Genomic DNA, 13572 nt, shown 5'->3' on the forward strand with positions numbered 1-13572 from the left:
CTTAAACAAAGTGAAACTGTGCTTCATTATTAAACTGTTCATTGCAAAAATGTTCTGTGGAATACATCCTCACTGGAATTGTAATGCTTTCATAGTTTTGAGACCAATCAGAGAGTCATAGTATTCAGTATTCAATTCATAGTAGTCCTGTCTTTGAAGGCTTATACATTATAGTAAAAAAAAAAAAACTATTTCTATATGGAGAAAATGAACAAGATCCTGACTACTGCACTCTATCAAACTGCTCATCTCTAAAACAGGTGACACTACTTTCATTGTATTTCACCATGAATTCACTCACTCATTTCATAAAAACACAACTGTCACAAATTTTTGGGTCTCTGTTATCAACTAGTGAAAATGACTGCATTGTTATGACGTTAATATTAACATTATTGTAATATAACTGTTCGTATATAAATTTTTTCTGGCGAGTATGCATAACAAGCAGAATAATGTACAGCCAGATATTATGTCAAAATACATTTTTGCCATAAGAACCAGCTTACCTCACATTATTTCTTACATGCAGTTAGTATTAGTAATGCTTCCATAGTTTTGAGGCCTTTAGGTTTCCATTTTCCCTTCAATTTCTATATACTTTATTTTAGGAGAATGAAGAGATGCGTCTCGTGACATTCTTCAGTGTTGGATTCAGTAAAGCAGACATTGCATAAAACCGTCTATAAATGCTTCTGTGCTAAAATGGGTATGCTGAATGAGTAGGAGGACAGTATTTAAAGAAACGTGTAATTTTAAGTTACCGTCCAAGAAATGCCAGCAAAAGAATGTTTGCAGCAGATGTAATTGTGGTCTTACTGCCTTTCTGTCATAAAATGCTAAAGTGGCTAATTGTAAAATTGTTTGTGGTGAGAAGAATACATAAAATAAAATTCCTTCCTTGTACAACTGGGGCTCAATTTGTAGCATGTAGAGTACAATGTAAGCGGACTCCAGACAACCCAGGGTCCAGGGACTGTCTAAAAGGGTAGAAAACATTGTTCTTTCTCATGTTTATCAAACATACAGGCAAAAAGGGGACAAAGAAAAATACATCCTGAAACATGCAAGAGCATTTCCCTTCTTGGATACACTGAGCCTCACATGCCTGCCAAGAGCCCTTCCAGGGTGTCTTAAAGCAAGAAAGAAACAGCCAAACATATTGTATATATATATACCATCAACAGCTCGTCTCATATGTCTCTGTGGCGTCTCGATTTCTGCAATGGTTTCACAATACATAGCCGTGAGCCAGTAATCCACAGATTGCGTTGCATTCCTTATTTTGCTTTCAAAGGACTTCCATTGCACAACTCACAACCACTCAAACTTGCAAAAGACGATCCTGGTTATCATTGAGGCAATCATTCGGTTAATTCTTTTGAAAAGTCTGTTCAACAATTGTTTTTAGGCCTCATAAGAACTGCTAGAAGATCTAACATATGAGGGGTGAGGAGGACATACGATGAGTACGTATGCTAGAAATGATGAGTATTTTCAAATGAATGTGATGAATATCACTCAGGATATCTCTGTCACATAGGATCAATATTAGGCAACAACATTTGTCATCATAGGATAATGTATTGGCAATGTTATTTTGGAGCTTGTTTTGCTGTTTTTAATAGATCAGTCTCTTCCTCATAGTGACTGGATAAGCAAGGTTTTGCAAGACTATATCCACATAATGGCTTGGACAATGCCCTTATCCTTCAGTGAGAAATCATTGGAATATGGAATAATGTGATTCACTGTGATCTTTAAATACACAAAAATGAATGAATAAATACCTGCTGTCCAATCCTTGTACTTCCTGCAGAACTTCAGTCTGTCCTTGATGCTTTTCTTGGATAGAAGTGCCTTCATTGCTGACCGTCTTGACACCAGGCCATTGTCCAAAGGTCTTCACCTCGCTGTGCATGCAGATTCACCATTTGTAGCCAATATTGAGTAGTCCTGGACTGGTGGTGACATGATTCCATAGCTGACTCCACAGGAGATGGTCCTCCTGACGCTTGCTGGACGTCCTGAATCCTTCTTCACTGCAACTGAACCTCTCTCCTTGAAGTTCTTGATGATCTGGTAAATGGTTATTTCATGTGCAATATTCTTTTCAGCAATTTCCTTGCACGTGAGGCCATTTTAATGCAAAGCGATGATGGTCAGCTGGTTCTTAACAATCATCATGTTAGCTGGTTATTTTGTGCCAGGGCCAAAAAACTGTGAAATTTGTCTGTTTTTTTAGTTTTTGTTTTGGCCAGTGAAGCTTTTTGCAATTATTTAAAATGCGTCTGATTACTCTACACCAGGGTGTCTCAAACTCGGTCCTGGAGGGCCACTGTCCTGCACAGTTTAGCTCCAACCCTGATCAAACACACCTGAGCAAGCTAGTCAATGTCTTCAGGATCACTAAACTCACAGCTAGGTGAGAAACTGTGCAGGACAGTGACCCTCCAGGACCGAGTTTGAGAAACCCTGCTCTACACAATAATCTAGAAACAATGCTAATGAACACCACAACAAATGAAGCAGCAAACTTTGCAAACACAAAATTAGGCCACTGACAAAACTGTTATGACTGGTCTCCTTCACTAGTTTGTTTTCTGTCCTATTGTTACGTACAAAGACGTATATTTTTGTGAGTTTTGTGTCTCTTGCTATCCTTTGGCTCCTCCCACTCTTTCCCTCTTACCTCCACAGCTGAACCTGCTTACCATCCAGGAGGGAAGCAGCATAAAATCCAGCAGAACTCTCAATCGTTGAGAACTCTTCTCCAGAGCATGGTCTGTGTCCAGTTGTGGATTTGTGCTGTAGCCTGCTCATTGTGAGACACCCCAGTCTAGAACCTTTAAATTGTAAAGCCACCTTATGATTTGTTTTTCCTTTTAAAGCTGTTATTCGTTATTACTTGGGAACTGTAGGGAGGTGGGCGCCATTTTATTTTGTAACCCCCCTTTTTTTGGGGGGGGGGGGGGGGGGGTAGATCATCACATGTGGATGGTCCGGATAACCGTATAGTACCAAGAATCTTGTTATGGTGCTGTGGCAGGGCCCAGACAAATGCTCTTTAAAATCTGTTACGTTCTGTTAAAAGAACCCTCTCATAGGACGTAACACCTATACAATTAGCATCTGCTCAACTTCAGTGCAGCGCAGTATTCACTGAGTGCCAGTGGAACCGGAGAGGTCTCTACTGCCACCTCCTTGTGTCAAGACATGTGACACAAAAACCACAGGCATTCTCACCAACAGACGGGGCTATAGAGTAAAAAACGCATCATGTTTTCATCCAAACTTATCACAAGAAGCTTTTAACCCAGTTAAAGGGATAGAATTTCACTTTTTGTCACTGTTTATTCACCCTCTTGTAGTAAAGCTGTATACATTTCTTTCTTCTGGAACATAACTAGGTTATCAACATTCTTTAAAGTGTTTTTGTGTTCCACAGAAGAAAGTCTTACAGTTTTGGAACAACATGAGGCTGAGTGAATGATGACAGCATTTTAGAAACCTCCCATTAGGAAAAATGCTACAAGTGCAATATTCAAGCTGGAAAAAAATGCTTTAATGTAACTAAAACATTCCATATTATTTTTAAGTTGCCATGAAATGACACATTTCTGAATGCATGTTAAAACTGCATTGTGACCAGTTCATCCTTGTATGCGTTTCTTATTTTTCATAATGTTTAATCAGAATGTCATAACTAGACCTTCGGGGCAAAACGTCATACTTCTCTCTGGAGACGTATGGACTTCTCCAATCCTTTAGTCTGCTTGAACCTAGTCTTGCGTAGCCAGATCTTCAGACTGATGGACTCCATAGCAGCTTTCATTGGCCAAAGACCGCCCAGAGGCCGTCTGACTGACATGTAAAGCAATTAATCACAGTTTGTTTTGTTCCGCGTCATGTTTAGGGGCGTGAAAATGTAACTTCGATGTCCCTACAATAACAGACCACTGTGCAAAACTCTTGGATGTATTTTAAAGAGTCTATGCCACAAACTTTACATACTTAAAATGCTTTTAAAAATCCAGAAAAGTCCCATAAGTGCTGATTGTGACAGTTGTTTTCACCAAAAAAGTATTTTCCTTGAGGGGGCTCAGCGTCACGTCATCTTTTTTTCCAAGCGGACTGTTAAAGAACTCGACATGCGTCTCCCAGACGTCCTGTAGAATTCAACCAATCAGATGACGACTCTGAAAAATCCCGAAGTGTTTCCAGTTGTGGGCCAAATGCATCAGACATTCTATATTGAATGGTAGTAAAAGATTAAGTGATAAACTTTTATCACTTAATTGTGTCACTATATGAAATACCAGAGAGAAATTGTCTTGTGTTGTTTCGAATGTGTAAACGGACAAGTTCTCTTCAGCTTCAAAATTGATTTATGAACAGAACAAATTCATATTTACTCTATGAGTGCCACATGATTGGGCAGATATTCCAATAGAGTTCAAAAGTGTCCACCAATCGTCTCAGCTAGTCAGAGTTCTCCTCATTGCTGGAGTGCAACAGCGCACATTCCTGTCTCCTGCTCTGGCTGCTTCTCCTCTTCCTCCGGCCAACCATCCTAAGCCTTCGGCGGATGATGTCTGGAACACAAACAACACCTCTGTTGAGCCAACATCCATGGGAAAGTGACTGAATAAATGGTTTACGCAACATGAAGAACTCGAGAGTGTGTACTCACCACCCACGTTCTCATAGTCTTGCTGGTTGTCGTGCCAGTAGAGACTGGAGGAAGATCGGCAGTGGCGATAGAGACGTGTATGGAGCACAGACAGGGTGAGAAGCACTAAGAGGAAGCCCAGAGCGCATGCTGCCCACACGGCCTCATCAGTTCGTGGGATGGGTATCTTCTCCCCCCTCAGCGGCCCTCCTATATGAGGAGACACTGAGTCTGGGACTCCACACTGTCCAAGCTCCCCGCACTCAGATCCAGATCTCTGCGCCTTTGTGTCAGTCTTGATGCGATGCCTCTTATCTTCCGCTAAAGTTTTCTTGTGCGTTTTTCTGTCTATTTGATATTTGTGACTTTCAGTCACTTTATTCTGTAAAATTTGCTTCTCTGCATCAATTTTCTTTGTCTTCTCAGCGTCCATTGCTGAACCGAGAGATTGTGTAACAGTTAGCAGTGAGAGAGAGGCTATTTCCTTTGTGTTGTTTTGTGCCAGTGTGTCTGTACGATTCAGTTTTGCACTCTCTGTGCGGTTAAGTTTGTCTGGTTCGACGTCATATTTCAGTTCCACTTTCTCTGGTGGTTGTTTGAGGACATTTCTGATTTTTCTGGTTTTCCTTCTAGTCCTCTGTACCTCAGTGAGACTGAGAGCCTCCATGCAGCAGTGTTTAAGAGACTAGCGATTAAAGGAGAAACATAGAAGGTTAACATAGCATTTCTATTTACGTACAACAACTGCATCATCATACAAATCTTGACCGATATATATTGATCAATGTAAGCCAATTTCTTCACCTTTAATCTTTCCACTTTGGACATCTCTTGACTGGTGTTCACTGGTTTGTGTGCTGGTTTTGTCAAATACAGATTGTACTTTGCTCTTTGGCTTGTACTAGCTTGACTAATATTGGAGGAAATGGAAAGCAGCCAATCACAAACCCCAATTGTGATGCGGGACATCTCTAGTGAGCGACCCCACGAGACCACAGCTAAAGGCTTTGAGAAAGATAACAGACATGAGATAATTGTCAGAAATGGTGCTTTTAAATGCATTAAAAAATGGTATTATTTTTTAGTAAGGTTCAATTTGTTACCACCAGTTAATGCATTAGCTATTGTGAACTAATGGATCTTGACACACTAAAACTTGACACACTTGACTTTAAAAGAAATAAATACTTTTGTTCAGCAAGGATTCATTAAATTGATCAAGTGACAGTTCTAGTAAAATTCTATTTAAAATAACCAGTTCTTTTGAACTTTCTATTCATCAAAGATGTTTCCACAAAAATAAAAAATTAAGCAGCAAATATTAAGCAGAACTTCTTATTAATAATAATAAAAATGTTTCCTGAGCACCAAATCAGCATATTCAAATGATTTCTGAAGGATCATGTGACACTGAAGACTGGAGTAATGATGTTGAAAATTCAGCTTTGCATCACAGGAATAAATTACATTTTTAAATATATTAAAATAGAATTTTTTATTTTACATCTGAATAATATTTCACAATGTTACTGTTTTTACTGTATTTTTGATTAAATAAATGCAGCCTTGGTGAGCATAAGAGACTTCTCTTTCATAAACATTTAAAAAATCTTACTGACCCCAAACTTTTGAACAGTAGTGAATAGTAATACATTTTAAAATGAACCTAAAATGCATATTTGAGCTGTTTTAACTGAAAGCAACTTGCACTGACAAATCTTAAAATATGTCAGTGTCATTGTTTTGTCTCAAGATGCACACAAATGTGACACGTTCTAAGACACGTTTATAAAAAGCTAATTAAATGTCCTAATTAAACTAAGGCTTAATCCTGGCTTAATCTAAGCCCTGTCTGTGAAACCAGCCATAAAGTTGTATAAATTAACATTATTTAATATATTATGAATTATAATGTATTAACAATGAACAATAATTAAAAAAATAGCCTAGATTAATGAAAGCGAATTATTAGTAAATTACAAATAATACATTAATGTTGATTGAAATTGATTGTAAAATGTTACCAAATAATTCTGATACTAAATGTAATCTACATTTGTTCGACGTCAGTCACAGACAACCATCCAGTGCTCACACCTGTGTCTACTGTGAGCTACTGTTGTGAATGGTGACTCACTCTGTGTTGGCTGAGCCACGGGTGAGGTGTGATGATGTAATGAGGCAGACACGAATGAGCCAACACCGCCAGACTCCTGTGAGCTTCCGCTGAGACACACGGGTGATACAGGAACACCAGCGCTCCATTCTGTCAGAAACAACACGTTCAGAGCTCATTTATAAAAATAGCTTTAGGTTTAGATTTGTGATTGTTTGGCAATAGTACGAATACTGGGATTACTTTGAGGTTGTTTAGCCAGCGCTGAGGGGGGCAGTAGAGGTACTCTCCACTCGCGGCCTCAACAGGCCGGTAAGGTCCACTGAAAAAACAAAACAAAAACAACTTATTTAAAAAACACAACGGTAACACTTTATTTTAAAGTGTCCTTGTTACACATGTAGTTACTGTAGTAATAACTATAAATTATAATTCATATTATATTACCATTCAGGATAAGACAAAAACACATTTTGAAAGAAGGATTGATGATGTATTAACTCATTATTTCAATTGTGTTCATTTTGAGCAAAAAAAAGTTGATGGACCCCTTGACTTCCATAGTATGGGGAAAAATACTTTAGAAGTCAATGGGGCCCAAGAACTGTTTAGTTACCCATATTCCTCAAAATATCTTCTTTTGTGTTCAGCAGAAGAAAGAAATTCATACAGGTTTAGAGCAACTTGAGGGTGAGTAAATGGGTGAACTACACCCCTTTAAGAGGAATCTGAACTAGAACCGGATTAAATTCTTTACAACCCTTTTATTAGAAGTAAAAACAGATAAGAAATGACAGGTACAGGATCTGAGAGTGTGTCATAGCTTACTGGGTAGGAATACGGTCATTGTTTGTAATGGGTGTGTCCATACAGATGGAATCAGCAGCCTGCACGGGACAAAAGTCAAAGTTACAAGATACGCACTTTTATTAAAAGGCCTACTTTATTAGATAAGATGCACAAATATAGCATCCTGCTATTTTAAATGTATAATACAGAGTTGAATTGGTCATAACATTACAGTGCACAATGCCATGCTTGAGAGTGAACAATGTTGTCAACATATCCCATATGAGATTCATTTACCTTTATAATCTGTTTTGTGTCAATATCAGGGATAATCTGAAATAACAAAAAGGAACATCCGTCAGTCATGTTTTTATTAGGGATGCACGATATATAGCCTAGGCCACCATATCGGTATCAGACTATGTTCATTTTTAATGTTGTTGTTATTGGCTCGATAAGAAAATTTGACCGATATATTAAAGCCGATAAATAATGCATTATTTCCTTCAGCTGAGACACTTCAGATGCACACTGTTCGCCATGATGGTTTTGAATTGCTTGAAATATGATTGAAATCACTTCAAAAAGAAAATATACAGTAAAGTGCAATATGAAGTCGGACATATAGGCTACACAAAATTAGAATGAGAACATTATAATTGTGTGCTTTTATAGTGAGACTTTTGTTTTTGTAACTAATCAGGCCCTAAAAAATTATAAAAAAAAATTGTATTTAGATTTTTCGGCCAATGTATCGGACTGGCTTTCAAATATAAAGAATTATCGGTTATCGTATCGGCCCAAATGTTCATATCGGTGCATCCCTAGTTTTTATCATCACTGTGCATTTGGTACTGTAGTAGTTTAGTTTTGCACTGTATAATAAAAACATATTTTACCGTCTGTGACTGTGGCCAGAGCTCTTGACACACAAGCTCTTCAGGTCCTGGTAGGTCTGTGACTAGATTTGTCTGAAATAATTGTAATAAGAAAATGAGATCTCTTAGTTACCACAGATCGTGCCAAACATAGTTGTAGAAGTCATCTAGCAGGAGGACTGCGGCTGTCACTGCTTGACATGTCAATTGTTTACTATGGTTGGTTACCATTTAATAATTTCTAACGGGGTGTAGAGTGAATTGAGCAAATACCTTGCCATTGTCGCAGTGTGTCAGTCTGGAGGGGCAACACTGTGTCACACAGAGACAAATTAATCCAGACAGGAGGATCACTCGACGGCTCATGACTTCATCTGAGTCCAGTTAAATACATTCAATACGGTAAGGTTTACGGTATCTCTGCCACATAACTAACGTTACAACACACTGTAGGACTTTGTTAAATGAGATGACTGTGTTTAAAAGCGTCTGATGATCCATGCTGAGCTCGAGGATAAAACACAAGTTCGCTGTTGAAAAGTTATTACTTAAAGAAACACGAAACCAACAAGCTATGGACTCGTTCGACTACTGAGAAAGCCATCGCGATTCGTAATAAAGCAGACCGGAACAGTCAGAGATGTTTTGAAACCAAGTGTTTAGTCTTGGGTTTCTGTAAACATTTGAAGTTTCTCTTTTGACAAGTTAAAAGTTGACAATACGGATCGGATTATCGCGAGCTGTAAACACATCTAGCAGTACACCTTCCACGCACGTACATGTCTTCTGTTTATAATTGTTTGTCAGTACAGCCTAAGATCACGTAACTTTTATACACATAACATCATGAGTCTTCAGGGATACACACACATATTTGGTCTACGGTGGCTCACATGGTTCAAAACTCGTTTCCGTCCTTTCGGACTCCTCGGCGTCATACCAACTAGGAAGTCTATTATCAGTAAAAAATGTTGCAACTTGCAAGATATGTTGTTGTTTATCAATAATAATGAAAAATCAATAAGAGAAAACCGCAATGCTTAATTTTCCCACAAAGCGAGCACATGTCATTTAAAGGTATAGCGGAGGATGTTTTACTTCCTGGTGGGTAACCTATACTATTGGTCCTCCTAATTGTCAATCATTCTGGTGAATCAATCAAACTTTTCAAAAAGTGGAGAGGGCGGGTCTTATCTAAAATTTGGAAAGATCCTCCGCTATACCTGTAAGTATGTGAAACTAAAATTGCGTGGTTGGTCAATAAAACCCAATGGTAAGTTGCAAATAGTAAAGTTACAGTTTTATTTATTTATTTATTCATTCATTCATTCATTTAACTATTGGTAGTTGCTCTGGAAAAGTGAATGAAAATTGAAAATAATGAATATAATATGACTGAATCAGCTTTAAATTCAAAATAGGCCTCTGCGTTTCCCTCCGGACACAATCTGTCTTTGACACGTTTATTACATGTATTGTCATCATAATTTCTAGAGCTTTATAATACATGAATAGTTGAACCTTTAAACATTATAAGTACCAAAATGGTACTAAATGCATTATGAGTTGTTCTGCATGCTAAACTGTATCTAAAATGGCTATAAACAGCTATATACACAACCATGTAAAATGTTCCCATGAATTTAAGTATTTTTAGTTTTTTAGTTCTAAGTTTTTTTTTTAGACTTCAAACTCAATTAGTAAATTTTGTCTGTTTTACCAATGGGGTTAAACTGTCTTCTGAAAATTAAGCATACTATGTTTCAGAACAACATTATACCTAAATAAAGGACACTGGGAACATTATTACACTGAAAAAGATTATTTAGGAAGAAAATATATATATTTTTTACCACATTAAATAAAATGTTCTGGTGGCCAAGAATAAACGATTGTTGTCATTTAATCTAACAAGAAGACAAAAGTGAACAGACATTAGAAATGTAGTGTGTGCAAGCAACTTAAGGAATAAGTTGTCAATTTGTCAATCTCAGGCTGTCAATATAATAATCAATATTGTAAAGAAAATCTCCATTTGAAATGAGATCTCTGCCCCAGCTAACACATATAAAGCTTCAATGCAACCATCCAACTGCTAGTAATCATAATTCCATGAATAAAAAGTCAGACATAATGTACTAAATTTATATTTATTACACTGACCAGTGTTCCTCCATCAACACAACAGTAATTACAGAACAGAAAAAATAGTTCATTTATCCCTAGACTTTTGTCTTCTCTGATTCATGAATACTTTAATACAATTTCAAGCCATTTATTCTGTATTTTTAAACTTTTGTATAATCTTTTTAGACATTCAATAACATGATACACGATCTATACATTTTGATACAGGTTACATATGAGTTATAGTGGTGATGCTGAGCCAGAGGACAATGGGTGCGTGCGAAAACGGCATACTAACATACTACTTTTAAAAAGGATTTCAGTATGGAGTACGTTAGTATGCCATCTCGACCACAGCAATCGAATACTGATGTTCTTTACAAGAAATGTAGCCCTTCCCCGTAGACCAGCCCCTCTCTATCGCTCCCCGTTTCATTTCTTTGTAGTGTTGGCGATAGGAGTGTTCAGGTCCATCAGAACTGAAATAACCATCACTCTTTCATAGCCTGTCAACAGGAGAATGCAGTAGTGACCGGGCTTGGCAGCTGTGGGATGGCACAGTGTTTGACCAGAGGTTTGAACCTCCATTATTTAGAAAATAAGTTTGCATTCCATTCTAGTATTTCTCATATATCAGTATTACTTACATATCCCCTAAATTCAGTCAGTAGGACAAGTTTAAAACTAGGATAGAATAAAAAATAAAATGTGTAATCTATATCGATGGCAGGTATGTCAAATAAAACCACAATTATAAGTAATGGCAACCAAATTCAAACAGCCCTCACCCAAAAGGTACTAAAAAAACAAAACAAAAGTGATCATTTGTTGGGAAGAATAAAACTAGAAACATTTGCCTGTATCCTTTTAGAGCTCTTTTCTGTGGCTTGTATAGCTCTTACGCTGCACCTTCTGACATTCACATGAATGGAGGGTTCAGAATAAAGGTGGCGAGAATACAGAGGACCCGAAACGTTCCTATGAATTTCAAATACTAATGGAAACACAAAGTGTGCAGAGGTGACATGTAAACACACACTACTCCCTGAAGTTCAACTCCCCGAGGCTCCTAGTACACGGGCCAATAACCCCTTTAAAAGCGTAAGGTACATAGTTTACAATTCTTAATATTTCTCTTTTAAAACCTTTTGTCTATACGCACAGAATCTTGATGGGGGGGGGGAACGCATGTCGCCATCAATTTAGTTAATTTCTATTTTAAATCTTTATTTTAAATCAAATATACAATATGAACACTCTCCCCAGACAACGACTCTGGAGTTTGTTAGGTACACTTTATACTTGCTCTTTCACATTAGAGCCGGATCCATTTGGTAATAAGTGGATTTGGACAGTGGGATATTAAGGAAAGGACACGTCCTGCCGGGAGAGTTTTGTCTTCACCAATGATTGCACAATGGATTTAGAAGGGTGGGGAGGTAACAATGTCCTCCATCAGAAGTGTTAAAACGTGAGTAAAAAATTCACAAGGATGAGTCAGTCAACGTGATTCCTGCAGTCAAAGTGATGTAACGCAAACCAACTAGACAAACTCGCTTGGGGGAGGGAGTTAGCTTGAAAAATTCCCCGAAAAAGTGCATTCAGGCACCCGTGCGTTCAAACGCTGGATCCAGGCGGAGCTTGGCTTGGGGTGATGGCATGTAAAGCAGAGGGGGAGAGCGAGGGCAGGCAGGGGCATCGGCAGCACAGCTCAAATCCTCACAATACTAGGCACACACACCTGTGGTACGGGCGGCACAGAGGACAGAAAGAGCAGGGGGAAAGGGTTAAAAGATCCCTGCCTATATGGGATGAAATTCTACTCACCGACTTGGTCATCTCAGTCACTTATAACAGCCAACAAATGAGGGAGGAAATGAAAAAAGATATTTTTTGGCTTGTAAATCTTTGGGGCAGGTATTGATTTAATATAATACATGTAATTACTGGTACCGACACTACCAGTCAAACGTTTGTTTGGATAGATCTGACTGAATGCAAGTGTTAACTTTTCTTAATACTATTTGAAAAGAATCCCAGGATGAAAATTAACTTTCCTAAAGACCATGTAAATCGAAAAGATATGATTTATTCTACCAAAAAATTTGATTCATTTCTGTGAATCATTTTCAGTGTACTGATTCATCACAAAAAAATCTTCATGAAAGTCTCTGCATGGCATTTCTCCTATGCCTTTGTAAACATAAATGGAGGTAAAAGATAAAAGATAGGACAAAAAGATTTTGTGTGACTATTTTACTAAAACTTTACAACATAAAACATTCTGAATCTACTTGGCAACAGCTGTTTGGTTGAAATAATGCTCCTCTGATATACACTACCATTCAATAGTTTGAGGTCAGTGAATTTTTTCCCCCATAGAAATAAAGAGCCAGAGGACACATTTAATTGATAAAAAAGTGGCAGTAAATGCATTTATAATGTTAAATATATGTATATTTCAAATAAATGCTGTTACTGTGTCCAACATTGAAAATAATAAATGTTTCTTGAGCACCAAATCAGCATATTAGAATGATTTTGAAGGATCACGTGACACTGAAGACTGGAGTAATGATTCAGAAAATTCAGCTTTGCCATCACGGAAATAAATTACTTTTTAAAATACATAAAAATAGAAAACAGCTCTTTTAAATTGAATAACATTTCACAATATTACTGATTTCACTGTAAATGCAGCTTTGATGAGACTTTCAAAAACATAAAAAAACTCTTTCTGACCCCATACTTTTGAATGGTAGACAGTGTATACTCAATATACTATTATTTTAAATATGGAAAATAGTCATAATAAATAAACAGTAGATGTGTCCAAATGTATGACTGGTAGTGAATGAGTGTGAAACAGTGCTATTTAGTGTGGAGGTCATGAGACCATCAAGAGTGTTTGCCTGCTCCCATTAAGTGTCACAAAACTAAGCCTGCTGTCACGACCTTCCAAAAAAAAAAAAAAAAAAAAAATCAAGTCA

At 37.5% G+C, this 13572-nt stretch overlaps 1 protein-coding gene across 1 annotated transcript; it reads right to left on the minus strand.

Annotated features, from left to right (window-relative positions):
• Positions 1-3549: 3549 nt before the first annotated feature.
• tp53i13 (tumor protein p53 inducible protein 13) lies at positions 3550-9451 on the minus strand. The gene is made up of 9 exons (XM_084419396.1): positions 8729-9451; positions 8477-8548; positions 7875-7910; positions 7617-7675; positions 7032-7110; positions 6810-6938; positions 5477-5677; positions 4694-5357; positions 3550-4595 (listed from the first exon to the last, which is right to left on the minus strand). The coding sequence occupies exons 1-9, from the start codon at positions 8819-8821 to the stop codon at positions 4483-4485; spliced, it is 1446 nt and encodes a 481-aa protein (XP_084275522.1). The 5' UTR covers positions 8822-9451; the 3' UTR covers positions 3550-4482.
• Between the last annotated feature and the right edge of the window lie 4121 nt (positions 9452-13572).

This window comes from Rutilus rutilus (assembly GCF_951802725.1).
Source record: "Rutilus rutilus genome assembly, chromosome: 9".
NCBI lineage: Eukaryota > Metazoa > Chordata > Actinopteri > Cypriniformes > Leuciscidae > Rutilus > Rutilus rutilus.